Genomic DNA, 16312 nt, shown 5'->3' on the forward strand with positions numbered 1-16312 from the left:
TCATCCTCGACGTATTCAAAGCTCAGGAACAGTAATCTTGTCACTCAGTCCCCCTTCAGAGCACAAACTCAACCTCCTAATCGCCCTTCGTCTGCTATCAATGTTCCTTCGCCCCGTCGCGTCAGCGGCGAGAAACGCGCACGCCCCACCTCGATGTACTCGCAAGAGGAAAACCAGAGGCCTCTCGGATTCAAGCGACGACAATCCAGAGGCTTTCAGGGTCTTATCGACCGCGAGCCCGTCACCAAGAGTCCGTTCAGGCAAGACTCTTCTGACGACCCTCTACCCCCACCCGTACCCCCGAAATCAGATCCTGTCCATCTCCCCACTCCTACATCCTCTGCATCTCCAGTCCGCTCCTCTCTCGTGTCAAAGCGCTTTCATGGCCCCAGGATCTTGGGCAACGAAGTACAGAAACGACAAAGGAGGAAGACTGTCACCTTCGACGAGAAGTGTGATGTCCTTGAGTTTGATCGGGACGAAGGAGAGATGGAGGAAGATGTCTTCGACTCTGATTCTGAAGACTATGGTGTTCCAGAGCCTCCGCACGGGGTTGAAGACGAAGAGGGCTATGCAAACGACAGCATCACTGGACTGGTCGACTCGATGCTGCAAGATGCGCGTGATGAATCTAGGCCGCATACTCCTCCATCAGATAGGGCGCTCCCTCCGGACCTAGACAACGAAGACGGCGTACCCTATGGGAGGACACATCACGCCGAACGAACCATCGCCGCTCATCATCAACATCCGACTCCACCTTCAGAATCATCAGACCCACCGTACGAGGTGCACGATGGTTTGCCTGTCGTCAATACACCTCCCAGAGCTCGTAACCCGAGTGACGCAACGCCTCCTAACTCTAGTTTGCCTCTCGGGCGGTCTACCGAGCACAGAGCTGACGAATTGGAGGCGGACGCTGGGTTGTTGCCTCCATCACCTTCACCCGCGAGGGCTGGCAAGCTCATCGCCAGCCCCATCGAAGTCGGCTCGATTCCGAAACTCGACCTTGGCATCGAGCAGCCGGACGAGGTCAAGGGCGATAACGATAACGAAGGTATGTGTTATGGCGCATCTTATGTTGCGTTCTAAATTGGCGTTGGCGTCAACAGATCCATTCTCTGTACACGTAAAGGAAGAAGTACAAATTGTTGAGCTTTCTTTCATGTCAGGGTCCGCGCAGGATGACATGGAGCCGTCCAACCTGTCATTCAACCAGTCTGATGTTTCTCTATCTGGACTAGCAGCAGAGCTCGGGATTGTCGACCCCGAGGACAAGCCACCCACTGAAGAGAACTTGAATCCCGTGCGGACGTCCACGCCCCCTCCAATATCTCCTCTGAACCTCAAAGCCTCCATGTCATCCCTTCGCCGCTCTATGGAGTCAATCGAGGAACGACCGATCCCGCTTCCCCGCAGTCGGAGCGCGTCGCCGTTTGAGTCCCCTTTCTCCAGTCGCGTTGCCTCTCCAATATTGGGCCGCGCAGGCTCGCCGGCGTCGCGTGCTGGGTCACCCGGGCTTCCCATGCCTATGCGTGCAGGCTCGCCTCTGGTCTTCCCGTCTCGGGTCACTTCGCCTCTAGGCATACCATCCCGAGTAGCGTCCCCTTTCCAACGCAACAGAGGCGACTCCTCGGCCAGTCTGAATAGCCTGAACGGACGCAGCCCGCGGATCAGCAGAGAAGAAGTCCAGAGGCGACTGCGAAAGCGGAGCCAAGAGAGCCCGACGCCTGAAGAAATCATGGACCCCGCTTCTCAGGAGACAGTGAAGGTGCCGGGTGCCAGCGACTCCGCAGATGTCACCTTAAATATCGCCGACGACGACTTGAAGGATGTGCGACCTCCCATCGACGGGCATGCCATGCGACGGGAGCACCCAACTTACGATGGCGTGATCTCTTTGGATCCCGAACCTCAGGCCATCGATCCGCCCCGACCTTCTCTGCCTGTGCGTGCCATGTCTGTCGATGCCGCTGATCCCATGTCAGACTTCAAGGGCCTAGACTTCGACCTGCCGAGCGGAGGGCCTGTGATTGACCTCGGCATGTCTGACATAGACTTTGACACAGAGCATGTGGACATTGGGGAGGTGCGAAGCGCTCTGGATAGGTTAGTCGCTAACGTGGCGAGCTCGAAGGGTTCTGAGAGGCCTGTTGGTAAGCCCCGGGCGAAAGCGAAGTCGGGCTTGGTGAGGGTGGAATCTGTTACTGAAGGGGTCAAGGCTGGACAGTTTGAGCCACCAGCAGATCTTGATATCCTCATGGACGAGGACAAGGAGGACGAGGACGAGGAGGGCGAGGGCGACGAAGATCAAAATCAAGACGATAGGATGGACGAGGACGAAGGGGAGGAAGACGAGGACGGCGACACTCAGATTTATACTCATCGCCCACAACAACACTCTTCGCCAACCCCAGAACTTCTCTCTGGAAGCAAATTCGTGAGCCCTCCCTCGAGTCGAAGTGCCAGTACCTCCTCCCTTGCCCCACCCCTACCCCTACCCCCACCCCCACCCCCACCCCCGAAAGATGCCATTCGCACTCGTGAGCAGATGATTCTTGAGAAGCGAAGGGAGCTACGGCGGCGTGAAGAGGAAGAAACAATGGGCATCGCTACGCCACCGCGGCACGTCAACTCTATCAAACGTCTGGCGGTAGAGGGGCGGCCATCCAAGCGACGTAGCATGAGCGCAGGGGATGCAGAGGACCTTGAGCAGGCAAGGGCCCGGGAACTGTCTGGCGATCCCGGTAGGTCTGAGAGAGGGCTGTTGGACGTGGTTCCTCTCGAGGCCGGGGAGGAAGTTCCCTTGGCAGATAGCATCGCAAGAGAGCTGAGGAAATTGGGCGGACCGAGCAAAGGAGTATGTGATTTCCTCATATACCATCATCTACTCTTGATGATCAACTCACACCAGAAATATCATGTTCGCGAGCATGAAGGCACAATTTATGCCTCATCTGATGCCGATAAGGTTACTCACATGGGCAACGTGGGCGACGTCGACAGCGGGAAAGCTTGGAGAACGGTGCGCAGGCCGTCCGATATGGTATGTCATCTTGAGTCGTTCCCAGCGCATGTCCGCTAACGCACCTCGTAGAACGAATATGCCAAACAGATTCGGCTATATCGAGCGCAGGAGAAGCCTGGAAAGGCTCACGGCAAGGTCTTCGTTCGAGGTCAGTTCGCGTACCTCGATTGCCCTAGAACATGCACTGATCCTTGGTGAAGTGATCGGCGTCAAGGGCCTTGACGTGCCCATTCCTCAGCAGACGACAGCCATGTCGTGCACTTTAAACAACGGCATTCACTTTGTGACAACACCAGAGTGTCGGTTGTCCAAAGATAGCAAGATCGAACAGGAATTCGAACTGTGTGTACCGTTTCTGCGCACTGAGGATCAAAGCTGATATGCTTGGTTAGAATCGAGCATCAGAAGCTCGAATTCACACTTACTCTGAAGATCCGTCGAGACCCTCATGTCGTCGCGCAGTTCAAGGCGAACGCGCCACGACCTGCCCCACCACCTCCACAAGCACCACCTCCGGCGTCAAAGGGAGGTATGCGAAGCTTTTTCTCGACCCCGAAGAAGCCCACGAAGGTTGCCCCAAAACCAATCGTTGCACCACCACCTCACAGACTAGAGGAGAATCTTGCTCGCTACTTGAAAACAGACGGTCAACTCGCACGGGCCTTTGTCTGTTTCAAGGATATCGCAGATCGATGCGACACCAAACTTTTCGAGACGACATATCCGCTAATTGGACAGCGGATGGAAACGAGCTCGAAAGTGTCTTCATTGCAAATCGGAGAGTTAATCTTGCAGTTCTTCAGGTTACCTCCCCTTCATGGTATACCAGCCAGCCAGCAACCACAGAGCTTGGAGGAGTGTCACCGTGGGCTACGTCATATTCACTGGCATAAGCAAACATACTTCGAGGGAACCTTGACACAGAACGGTGGTGATTGTACGGTATGTTTACCTACGATTTTTTTTCGGAGTTCTAGTGTTGACTTTAGGCAGACCTGGCGGCGACGTCACTTCCGAGTCATCGGTGCCAATCTGGTCGCCTTCAACGATGTTACCAAGAAGGCCACAGCAACGATTGACCTTCGCAGGGCCATCGCCGTTGAAGACATCCAGGAGGGGCGGTCCCGTGCTCTCAGCCCAGCGTCGGTGCAGACTGCCCGTAGCCCGTTTACCGACGACTACGATGACGTCTATGGAGTCAAACGATCCTTCCGTTTGTTCTTCAAGCGCGATCAAGAGATCGTATTCTTTGCGGATACGGACGAGGAAAAGAGTAGATGGTGCGTCCCTACAGTTGATTGATTTTATTGGTGTGAATTGGCGTTAACTTCCCTTTGTTACCTCAGGCTCGAAGTCCTCCAGGCGCTCGTCGGGCATATTCCCCCTAATCCGCTTTGGGCTGAGCTTCTCTGGCAACACCGGCAGGAAGCAGCGAAAGAAGGTGTTGCACATACGGCCACTGCCTCTGGTTCAAGATCTGCTTCGCCTCCACGTCGGTGATAGCAGATTCGTATGCGCTTCCTTCGTCGGGGTGTCACACTTAGTTGGTCTTGTACATTATCTCTATCTTTTGGTCTCTCACTCTCCCTACGTTATCTCTCTACTACAACTCTTGTCGTTCGTCTCGTCGTTCCATTTCATCGTCTCTTCCCTATCGCGCACTTGTCTTGAACTGTCCTGTGTCCCCTTTTTGTCTGCACTGATGTACATTAAGGCTGCATAGAACTCGTCTGTGATATATCGTCGCTGCTTTTTCGCATCCATGTTTTTTTGCATCTGTCTGACAGTCCCGCTCCCTCGAGTCCGTGTGCACGTACTTTCGTGCACTCCAGATCCCGACTTCGTGCATCCACGAGACCAATTTGCCCAGAGATTATGATGTACTTATGTCTAACGTATGCCGACCTCATGTAACACTGTTTCTTCCAAATCAAAGATTCCATACATCCTGCATTTGCTTATAGAGAGGTTCCCATCGGATAAGTTACCGGCTAGTCATCATACTCCCGCGTCTCCTCGCCCTCTCTAACGGAGGAAGGTCATCTCCATCATCACTTGCACGAAGGCTGTTGTTAGCAGCATCTTCGGTGCTCGCTAACAAGATCAGTTGATGACGTGAAACTGACACAGGTCAATAAGACGTACCTGTGTCCACAGATCGATCCACCGACGACGGAGTTCCATTCGAATTTGAACCAGAGGGGATCGGAGGCGGCCCCATCAAGTTCGAAGTCGATGGCGGGCTTATTGAGCTCGGCAATATTTGTTTGGGAAGCATCGACCGTCGGCGCTGTAAGAGGATATGTGAATCTTCGATGGTGACAAGAGAACATTTGACTTACCTTATTGACGCCTGCGACGTTGACCCCCTCGAGATCGATGAGGAATTTATCCTCTTCAACATGCTTGCGTTTCTCTACGCATTCGACAACCCAAGCGATGCCGACCACTAACGGGCGTGGTCCATCTAGCACTCTGTACGATAGAATCAACAAGTTGTCCCATATATAAGGGGAAGGCAAGGCAGGTCACCTGTACTTCGTGAGCGTGCTCAATAACCCGTTCTTGAACACGATGTGGGTGCACGACGAGCCAACGCGACCGACGATCTAAATTCAAATAAGCATGAAAATTCAACCGTGATTGCTTGTGTATGTAGGAGATGAAAGCGCGCCTTCGCTCCCATGCCCCGTAACATGTCAACGAACAGACCACCTGCATCATCGCCGTCGTCTGTCCGCACGTCCACAAAGATTTTACACTTCTTCAAAAGTTTCAGTGATCCTCCCGCCTTCTTCTCGCCGGAGCCTGACTCTCCGTCCCGAGACGCCGATACATGGGCACCGGTGCCGCTGGCCCTTCCTAGTGCTCCAGGTGCTGTGCGTGTCCCAGCGGAAGATGGTTGTACGCTCGCAGAGCGAAGAACTCTCCCGTTTGTTGGGGAAGTAGAGCTCGGACCTGTTTGTGGTTCTACAGGAGATTTTTTGGGAGGGTTGGGTGGCGTGTGGGGATCCCGGGATAGAGTTTGAGAGAGCAGTTGAGAGGCTAAAGAAGCGCGCCGTGAGGCGTTGTGTTTCCAAGAGTCGTGAGGGTCAAATTCCGCATCACTGTTCCCGGCAAGAAGGTCACCGACGTGTAAGTTGGAAAACACATTGCCCGTTTCGCCAGCAGCGTTTTGCTCCGCCGCTCGAGAGGGGCCCGAGCTTTCATCTTCCAGCTTGGGCATATTCGTCACCTCGACTTGTACTGATGGTCCCGATCCGCCCTTCACCGGGCTGCCTTCCACTGTCGGCAAACCCGACTTCTTACTGACCTTTTGGAATACCCGCCCCATTCCCACTCCGCCGAACAAGGGTTTAACGTGGGACATTGGGACCCGAGATTTACCGATCATGCCAGTGTGGACATTGATTTTCGGTGGAGGAACTTCATCATCCTTGGACATCGCCATAGATGCACTGAATACCGCAGCAGGAATGCCTGGCGGTTTCGGCCTCGATGCTGGTCCAACAGTGCCCGCTCGTGACCGCATGGCAGAATGACCTACTGCATTTACACGCTTCAGTTTGGACAGCGGACCTGCCTTCGCTGCGCGAGCTTGATCTGATCCGCTGGTGAACAGGTCGTCTTTAGAGGTGGGAGGTAATGTGCTGTTGTCTCCACCGTCGCGCACAAATCCGATGCTCGTCCCTGGTCGTGGCGGCGGGGGCATCTTCAGCCTTTCGAGCGCTTGAGATAGATTCGACAGTGAGGTCTTCTGCACTAAACTACGCTGCGTGCCGGCGACAGAGGCTGGCTTGACTGGTGAACTGAATTTCATAGGCGACGGCTGCTTGGGAAGTGATACGGGTTTCTTCGTCGGCGACGCGATGGCCTTGCTCTTCGATGATGCGGTCGCCTGAGCGAAGCTGAAGGATTTCTTGTGTGACGATGCTCCTGGCGTAATTGGATGAGATGGACCTATCCGCACATGAATAAAAAGAACCTGGCGAGTGACTGATTGCCTTGCCTGCAACAGGAACGTCTGCTGCCTTTGCTTCGGCATCCATCTTCTGCTGCATGAGGCGGGTCGTGCGAGGTGGCGGATGTGCCATCTTTCCCAGGAGCTTGGTTTTCGCCTTTGGCATGAACAACGATGGTGGCTTCTTAACTGTTCCAATCTGTTTCTTGCTCGCTTCCCCAGAGCGTCCACTGCTGGGCAGAGACGACAAGGAGGAATCACTCTTCTCGGACTTCTGCAGAGACAGTGAGCTTGAGGGTCTCGGAAGGCGGCTGATGGGAGCTTGTGAGATCATTCGTGAGGCGGCTGTTGGTACCATAGCAGAGGCATCGGTGGCGGGGTCATTGGCACTTATCCGAGCGTCGGATGGAGATTCAGTAGATACCACTACTGTCACTGATGTTGTCAGACTCGTCGGTGGTGTTACATCAGTCTGTTGCGGAATTGTATCTGTGGGGATAGCATCCGAGCGAGAGATGTTTTCTATAGGCTTTGATAGCGGCCGTGGGGTGGCAGACGCCTCACGATCCTGTATTCAAATTGATATGAACAATGCAGTCACCCGTAAAGCAATGATGCCACTCACGGCTTCAAAGGTTAACGCATGCTGTGGATTAGTTGATGGATCCTCGACCAGCTCAGTAGCGCTCTGGGCAGACAAAGAAGTCAACTTCGATGAAATACTCGAGACTCTAGTCACGAGGAACCGATGCAGCTTCACCGTGGTCAGCACAGAAAGGAGGGCTATTTTTACCAGCAAAGGTCAAAGCAATAGCATAGGGACTCCATGCTTGCCTCGGTCGCGTAGATCATGTTATCCGAGTCTCATCAAGAAAGACAACTCACCACGGCAAGCGGTGCGTTCTGAAGATGGTTGCCTGGGGTTGATATATGTGTACGGTCCTTAGAAAAGAAAGGCGTTCGTGGAAGAGGGGTAAGAGGCGATAAAAGAGAGGAGTCGGTATGAAAAACTGTGAGTAGGTGATTCGCAGGTGTCCGGAGAGTATCAAAGGCTCTTCTTCGAGGCGTTACGACCGATGACCCACCAAGCTCGACATCATCCGACGCGTTATGTGTGGGCAGCAATGGAAGGGAGACAGAATCAGTGACTGGGGTCATTACGGGTGACATCGTAGTTCGTTCCGAAGTATCCCCTTCGCCCGGCTGCTCGACGACCATATCTGCAATGTCGTGCCGATGTTCAACTGAACGGGGTACGCTGCTAAATCGCAGCTGAGGGCGCACAGGAGATGAAGAAGCAGCTCTCCATGGTGAGGGCGGGACTTTCTTGAGGTCGATATGAGGGATACCTGGGGAGACTGGCGGAACGGACTGTGTTCGTCTACGAGAGGGAGTTTCGGGTGGTGGGGGCGCATGATTGGAGGCGGCATTGACGCGTTGAAGACCCGAAAAATCGAAAGGTCCCGAAAAAGCACCCTGCTCCGGAGAGGGGGACCTTGGGTAGTCTAGGATGATATGTTCAGTGGTGTGGGAACATCGCATTTCGTCAGTATCCAGCCATATGTTTGCTCACCGTCGTTGATATCGTGCCTCGCCCTTTTGCTGTCCCTTCGTTCGCCATCATACACCACAGAACCACCATCAGTCGGTGATGATGAACGTTTCTGTGGCGGAAGCTTGTCTGGCGACAGCGATTGTTCGCCCGTCGAATGACCCTCCTGTCTATCTGCAGGGATCTTCCCTTTCTCTAGCCTCCTTCCTGACCCGGAGGCATCATAGCGAGCTGCATTTCTCGCCACCTTGAACGGTGAATGGCCATAGGAAATGAGTTCGAAGTCGTGAAGGGTCCTCTGGGAACGTGTGCGTGTCCCTTTTCCTGACATATGAGCGACCTGAATTATCATATGTGATGTTTAAGCCTTCTTCATGAGACGATCTCGCCTTACCTGATCAATCAAAAGAGGACCGGAAAGGAGGAGGCGGAGGTGGTGGCGGCAGAGATGGCGGTGTGGACGCTCGACGCGCTAAATGATTATGTAACAAACGCGGTTGTGGCGCACGTGACACTTGGGCAATGCGCGCGCCACTCACGTCTGTCTCTTGTCTTGTTCGACCTCGCGGTGGCATATTTAAGCCTTCAGCTGAGACCCCCTTCCTCAGAGCCAACCTCCACCACAACTCCCAACTTCTAAATCGCGAACAAACACGCTTATCATCTACTGTTGTGCACCTTTCGATCGAGATGTCTCAACCTCAAGCCAGTGCTTTGGAGTACGCTATTATACCTACCTTGTAGTGGATATCTCACACCTATATATTGTGCCTCGCTAGGTTATCTGATTCAGAACGCAAGAAACCCGACAACCGATCTCCTCGCAAGCAGCGAAGGCGACAAAAGGAACGAGAGGAACGAGAGAAACGAGAGCCTCGCGAAGACATCACCTTGCGCCTTCCGACCGAGCTGATTTCTCATATCTTCTGTTTTGATCCCCTAGCTTCAACGGACACATGGTTCATTGAGGACGTTTCACAGCGTGAACGATTGGACGCCCCTCCATATCCCTATTGCCTGTCTGTCGCCGGCGTATGCAAGAGATGGCGAGCTATTGCCATGATCTGCCCTAGACTCTGGTCTCGTCTCCTACTTTTCAACCCCAAAGCGACGAACGAAATGATTGCTCGCTCGAAGCAATCGCCGCTTACCATAAAAACTGGGAGCCTTTGGGCATTCGAGCATTATAACAAACACTCCCTTACACTCGCTCTCCACGAGATGCAGCGCGCGTGCCACATCGAGTTTAGCGCAAAGGGCGAATACTTTCAGAAGAGTATCGCTCTGATAATGGAGAAGCCTGCCCCGATCCTTGAAAAACTTTCGATCTCCTTTACGGACAACAATGCGTTCAGGCTCCCCAACAATCTATTCCAAGGCAACGTCCCACAATTATCATCCATTCAATTGCGAGGGTGTATACTCAGCGCATCGTCGCCCCTCATACACGCTGGATTGACGACTCTCATAGTGCGAGGCGTCGTCCTCCGCCATAGACCGGATCTTTCAAAGTACTACGCCATACTGGAAAAGACACCGCAGCTTGAACACCTCGTCCTGTGGCACGCTATCAGCTACCAAGACGAGACCGCGGAAGCCGATAGAGGCATTCCTCTCAAATCGCTCAAATCTATCAAACTCGTGGATAACTACTTGGGTTGCTGCCTCCTCATGACCAACATCGACATACCCCCGGATGCGAAGATTTCTCTCATCACAGAAGTCAAACTGCAGCCGGGAGAGGAATACTACAGTGGCGATGTCCTTCCCGTAATCGTCGACCGACATGTCACGGAAGAGACCCCCTCAGACCACCTCACCCAGCTCGTCATCGACGAACTCGTACCAAAAAGTCTCAAAATCACCCTTGGTTCCATCCCCAAGAAAAACATCTATGGCACCTACATGGGCTTCGATGCAGGGACGATCCAGTATGACCTGAGTATCGAATGGACCACAGCTAAAACCTTTCCCCGCGACATGGCTGCTCAGCTGATGACTGCACTCTGCTGGCGGCTGCCGCTACAGAACGTCCAGCGACTATGTATCAAAGGTCGATACAGCGTTTCGCCTCTCAGATGGTTCAGCACGTTCCGCCACTTGAAGGACGTCACGACTGTCATAGCTGCCGGCGATGTCATCTACGGATTCATTAACGCGTTACCCGTGTTGAAAGACGTCACAGAGAACACGGAGTCTGATGAGGAATCAGAATCAGAAGCAGTCGAGGAAACGGCAGAGGAAGGAAACAAGAAAAAGGTAGAGGACACGGTTGAGGACACGGTTGAGAAGACAGGAGAAGACACGGGGGAAAAGACGGAAGAGGACACGGTAAAGAAGACGGGAGAGGAGACGGGAGAGGACGCGGTAAAGAAGACGGTTGAGGAGACGATAGAGGATGAATCCAAAGAGTCGTCAAATACCGAAAAGGTCACCGAACCCGATGCCCATCACGATACTGAAACGATCAAGGACAAAGGCAAGGGAAAGGAAGTCGAGAGGGAAACCGACGTTGCACCGCCCCCGAAAATGAAGCTGTTCCCCAAGCTCTCGGATTTGTCTCTCGACTACGCCCAATTAGACAAGGCTACTGGCCGCCCATACATTGAGACGCTGAAAAGTGCCCTTGAGATACGTACCGACATCTCACAGTCACCGTTTGCATTGGCCTTCCGGGCCTGTGCTGTGTCGAAACGATCTCTCCATCTGTTGAACGACATCGAGCTCGTAGAGGTCGAGAACAACGTAGCGGACCTATTTTCGCCCGAGGGTATGTTCGGCGAGGAAAAGTGGGCGCTTGGCCCCAGTGAGGAGCCGGAGTCTTATGATGACGTGGACGGCGATCTTTTGCGGCCAGAAGAAGAGGAAGAAGCAAGAAAAGGAGAAGACAAAGAAGGTTCAGAAGGAGCACAACAAGAATCTTGATTTGATCTTGACAAGCTTTATCCTGTATCAGAATGTCCATCGTACCTTGGTTCGAGCTCGGGCAGGCTCGAGCAAAATTGCTGGGTGGTTATGTACTGACGAGTAGAACAAGGTGTAACTTACCATTTTCATTTGAATTAAAGACCACATCGCCGACTGCACCTGTTATCGTAGTGCACTGTGTATAATTCTTTTGTGAAAGACTTTTCACCACCACCATGCCGAGTCGAAACCAACCGAAGGGTGCCATGATCCTCCTGTTGGGGAATCCTCTTTGAAATACGTACTCACCCTCCAATGTTCTTAACCAAAGTGACATACGAGGCTCTGTGTCCCTCCTTCCGCGCCAGGTGAGCAGCGGTGGTACCGACGACGTGCTCCGACGTGGATACCCTCTAAATTGTTGTAGCATTATTATTCAACGGAGGATGGGCCGCATAGAGTCTAACCATTTGATTATCAAACTTATAAGGCGCTGCAGCTTTGAGGGACTGTAAAATGCGATCAAGTTATTCTAGAAAACAAGTCCAACCTTTTGTGTCGCTTTGATGGGCGTACCGCTCAAAGATCGACTTCCTGACATCTACTGAAAGCGACTGATGGACTTAGCTGCAGGATATAGACCGATGGCCTTGAACGCTGCACGATTCGGTTCACAACATCTAAGCGAGGTCTGAAACAGGCGTTCCGGCCCAATTCCTAGGTCTCGAACCTGAAACCTGACAAGCCCGACCGAGCAAAATCGTAGCACAGTATGCACTCCAAATTTCCGCGCTGTGGAATAAGGGCTCCACTTAGTTTCGTTGTGCCGTTCAGTCGTCGGAGGTTAACGCAGAATGCTTCCAGGATAGCGACATCTGTGCGGGGAAGATGAGTCATGGAGTGCCATCGGGCTGCTACATTCGAAGCATAAGAGGAGAGAGATGCACTGATGTGTGCACAAGGATACGACTACGTGCGTGGAAGAGATGGAACGTCTTGAAGGAGGTAAAGATAGACGGCGGTATATGCACAAAGAGTTGCGATCAGAAAGTGCGGATCCCACCGAGCTTGAGGACGAGGTCCATCGACCATGTTGTGAACGGAGGCAGAGACAACGTCAAACAAAGTGTCGATGGAGAAAGCTGATGGGGTGCTGATGGAGACTCTGAGGGCAAGGACAAAGAGCGCTGGCATAGATCATCCTCGTCTGATAGTGATGGGGAGTGACCCATACGTCTTTACCTAGCTTTACTGCTAACATTCCTACTGTAAGTGTCGGCAAACCTCTCGTCGTCGTCGAGGATGGCAAGAGACAAGAGTGCCTCGGAGTTTTGCGGACTTTCTCATCAGCCTTTGCCATCACATCGATATCTAAGTCGAAGACACTTTCACCAGTCTTTCACCGCTACGATCGCGTTGACATCTAACAGCCAGCGAACGTGATTTGCCTGAAGCACGTAGAATATATCACTTCGAGCATTATAACAAGGTAAGCACCAGAGTTTTCCATTGGCGAAAGACAGACATCGAAGATAGATTCAGATTTTGCTTCTCTAAAGGAGCTCATTACAAGTAGGCGGCCTTTCACGGATCGATCATGGCAGAGGAGTCGGACGACTCCACTCGTGAAGAGGTCTTCATGGAATCTACAAATGCTCTCTGGACTCTGGAGAGGAAAGTGCAATGGAATGCGCTGGCACCGATATCAAAGCTGCCGCAGGAAGTCCTTTTACAGATATTTTCCTACCATCGTTATGGAATACCAAGGCATTCCTTTTTTCCCACCTGGATCTCAATCACACATGTATGTCGACTCTTCCGAAGCATCTCGTTGAATTGCCCGTCGCTTTGGAACAACATCGTGCTGTCTTCCTCGGAATGGACACAAGTAATGCTCGCCCGGGCTGGAATGGTTCCCCTAGAAATCGACACCCGTTCTCTCAACTTCCAAGAACATACGCAGCGTCAGAATCTGTGCATAGTGCTCAGCCATCTGCTTCGCATCCGCATCCTCTCTTTGATAGGAGTGCCTGCAATTTCACGGGATGTCTTGGCTGCTCTGATCGCACACCCTGCTCCGCTTCTTGAATCCTTCACTCATAGCACCGAAAAAGAAGAGTTCACTATGATTCTTCCTGATGATATATTCCAAGGAGGACAAGTCCCGCGACTGAAGGAGCTATCGCTCATTGGATGCAATTTCAGCTGGACATCTCCGCTTTTCCGGGACAGCCTTACCTCTCTGTCTCTCCGATGCGGAAATGAAATGGCCTTGCCATCCATGTTTAACCTTCTCGACGTACTCCGCCGTATGTCATTATTGGAGCGCTTGGTTCTTGCTATCCCCGTCTTCCCTTTTGTGACATCATTTGAGGCAGATTCGACCCCCCTCCTTGATCGCAGAGTACCTTTGCTTCATCTACGAGACCTCAATCTTGAGGGCAATGTACTTGATTGCTACGAGTTCGCCAGCCACCTCATCATTCCTTCAAGCAGCAGCATCACCACAGAACTGTATCATGATGACGAGACCGACTACACAACGTCTTTGACCGCCATGTGTGGTATTACGAGATTGCTCTGCTTGGAAACCACCCCTGGAGCTGGAAGTTTGGAAACTGAAGCTGCCCCCATCCTCGCCCTCCGTGTCATGAATCCCGGTGGTGGTGGACTCGAGTTTGAGGCAGCGACCGATATTGAAGAAGGATCAGGAGCAGAATTGGAATGGAAACACGTCAAATATAACATGTCCTTCGCCCTCTTGCGCTACGAATCCGATCTGTGCTCTTCGTTCCTGATCAGAATCAGCAACGATCTTCCACTCAGCTCTCTCAAGGGTCTAAGCATCTGGGGAGAATTCTGGCTCAGCATGCACGATTGGAATCATGCCCTTACCCCAAAATTGCATGGCCTGCACGTTCTGCAGATCAGCGGGCCAGCGATTATCGGGTTTATTGAGGGTGTCAAGACCACCATACCCCCTCTCAGCGAGATCGGGGCGCTGCACACTACGACGCAAGTCGAGCATATCCTTCACTCGCCCTTTATGCCCCGCCTGACGTCTCTATGGATCGAGAATGCTGACTTGAGGGCCAACTGCGAGCTCTTTAACGGACTGGTCGACGTGCTGAAGCATCGGAAAGAAGTTGAACACCTTCCACTTCACACTTTGCATCTCAAAGATTGTAACGTCCACCCTTGGCAGGTGGATGAGCTGTCGCGGTGGGTGTTATCTCCCACAAAGTGGGATCAGTGCAAGCACGGCATGGACAAGGTTTCTTATTGTATATTGAAAGAGACATATTGGGATGAGGAGGATGAGGAGAATCCTGTAGTTGACAGCGATGAGGGTACGGAGCCATATTGGCATGACAATGATTTGTTCGAAGATGAAATTGATGACGATATCTTTTTCGATAATTGAATGATATGTCTACATGATCGGAAAATCTCGATACTATCACTGATATAGTGTTCGGTAATTTAGGGGTGTTCGGTAATAGCTCGAGGAGCGATGAGTCCTCAATCGGTCTTCTTCAAAACATCTGTAGGTTATTTGGATACCATTACCGAGGTCCCAGAAAAAAAGCTGAAGCTGAGAAGTTCACGGGAGGGGAGATGGTTCAAGGATTACCTGTTCGGTAAAATCTGTTTGCTCACTTGAGCCAGCCAATCTTGTCCCATTTGTATGGAAATATTTGAATGAGGTAGCATAAGGTATATCTACACTGTGCAAATTTCTCCGAGGATAGATCCAGTGTCATCGCTGAACTGCAGAACATCGTCCTCGTCAAGCGCGACAGCAAAGTCACACTTGACGAATTAGGAACATAGTTCAATTTCCGCCAGCGGCCCGTTTGGAAATATCCAGAGAAAGCAACATGATCCAGGCCTCCTAGAAGCGGAGTTGGAATGCGGCAACCACGGCTCCGTGACATCGTCGTGACCATCGAGCGGAGAAATTACCGAACACCCTCAAAACCACCGGAAACGTTCCGCTCAATGACATACTAGCCTTCCGGTATATTAAGTACACAGGAAGGTAGTATGAGTGTTTGCCAGTATCCATGCCAAGCCTCACCCTCAGAGTTCCATTTCAAAGCTAGGGAATATTTTTACGGTTTTCTGACCGAACACTGCCGGAAGGATAGAATCTTTGTCGCTACGCCTGTTGTTAAATTGCGAGCCCTATGAAGCAGTACTTTTCCGCGTTTCTGCGCGGCTCTCAAATGCATTGTTCCATTTCATGGCATGCCAGTCCCTCAACTCGAAAATTCAATGTCACAAGGCATAAAGGAAAACATACATATCGTCGACGTAGATGGTATAGGTCTCATGCTGCGAGTGGGCCTTCGTCTATCTCTGTGTAGGAGTTACGCACCAGACACGCCGTGCCAGTTGGACAATGCCGATTCAGGGGTCGGGATGGGAAAGGTCAGGGAAGACATCAAGCGGTCATCAAAGCGGTCATCAGCGTGCAGGAGAGACGTTACTCGAAGCCCCTCAGATTCATTTGCCCTTTTTTATCAACTGATAGATCATGGCACGCGTCCTGGGTATTTAGTCGATACGCACGACATATGAAGGAGGAGGGGAGAGAAGGAAACAATGTGGCTGACTTACTCGTTGTTACTTACAATGCCAATACAGCAAGCATCGGTATTCAGTGGTGTCATATGAAGGCCGTGCGGAACAAGAAGGAGATTTGAGTTTCACCGATTCGCAGAACTGCTTGAGGTCGTCCACCTGCTCGCACTCAGAAGGTCCGAGGCTGTGGGCTCTACATGACCAAGGGAGCAGATAATGACGACTGTGAGACTGTGAGTCATTGGCCTCTATGTTGTCTATTAGAAACAGAGAAAAG

At 52.1% G+C, this 16312-nt stretch overlaps 6 protein-coding genes across 6 annotated transcripts; 4 read left to right on the top strand and 2 right to left on the bottom strand.

Moving 5' to 3' along the window:
• Positions 1-2226: 2226 nt before the first annotated feature.
• HETIRDRAFT_144687 (uncharacterized protein) lies at positions 2227-3119 on the bottom strand. The gene is given in 4 exon segments (XM_009555147.1): positions 2227-2491; positions 2510-2860; positions 2915-3046; positions 3088-3119. 2 exon segments carry the CDS (start codon positions 2933-2935, stop codon positions 2576-2578), a joined length of 306 nt encoding a protein of 101 aa, XP_009553442.1. The 5' UTR covers positions 2936-3046; positions 3088-3119; the 3' UTR covers positions 2227-2491; positions 2510-2575.
• On the top strand, positions 3098-4528 carry HETIRDRAFT_332086 (uncharacterized protein; the record flags this gene model as incomplete). The annotated part of the gene is made up of 5 exons (XM_009555148.1): positions 3098-3176; positions 3229-3370; positions 3421-3970; positions 4022-4308; positions 4375-4528. Coding segments are annotated over 5 exons (1212 nt in total), but the record flags the coding sequence as incomplete, so codon positions are not given.
• A 484-nt stretch (positions 4529-5012) lies between these two features.
• Positions 5013-8872, bottom strand: HETIRDRAFT_447153 (uncharacterized protein; the record flags this gene model as incomplete). Its single annotated transcript, XM_009555149.1, has 10 exons — positions 5013-5122; positions 5174-5318; positions 5371-5503; positions 5561-5637; positions 5667-6988; positions 7014-7557; positions 7615-7677; positions 7875-7999; positions 8075-8494; positions 8563-8872. 10 exons carry the CDS (start codon positions 8870-8872, stop codon positions 5013-5015), a joined length of 3249 nt encoding a protein of 1082 aa, XP_009553444.1.
• Positions 8873-10342: 1470 nt separating this feature from the next.
• Positions 10343-11624, top strand: HETIRDRAFT_391677 (uncharacterized protein). Its single transcript, XM_009555150.1, has one exon. It carries the CDS (start codon positions 10447-10449, stop codon positions 11464-11466), a length of 1020 nt encoding a protein of 339 aa, XP_009553445.1. The 5' UTR covers positions 10343-10446; the 3' UTR covers positions 11467-11624.
• A 1253-nt stretch (positions 11625-12877) lies between these two features.
• On the top strand, positions 12878-13739 carry HETIRDRAFT_442796 (uncharacterized protein; the record flags this gene model as incomplete). The annotated part of the gene is made up of 2 exons (XM_009555151.1): positions 12878-12937; positions 13008-13739. A coding segment is annotated over exon 2 (693 nt), but the record flags the coding sequence as incomplete, so codon positions are not given.
• A 414-nt stretch (positions 13740-14153) lies between these two features.
• HETIRDRAFT_412829 (uncharacterized protein) lies at positions 14154-14893 on the top strand. Its single transcript, XM_009555152.1, has one exon. The coding sequence runs from the start codon at positions 14318-14320 to the stop codon at positions 14870-14872; it is 555 nt and encodes a 184-aa protein (XP_009553447.1). The 5' UTR covers positions 14154-14317; the 3' UTR covers positions 14873-14893.
• Positions 14894-16312: the final 1419 nt, after the last annotated feature.

Source organism: Heterobasidion irregulare, assembly GCF_000320585.1.
Source record: "Heterobasidion irregulare TC 32-1 unplaced genomic scaffold scaffold_14, whole genome shotgun sequence".
NCBI lineage: Eukaryota > Fungi > Basidiomycota > Agaricomycetes > Russulales > Bondarzewiaceae > Heterobasidion > Heterobasidion irregulare.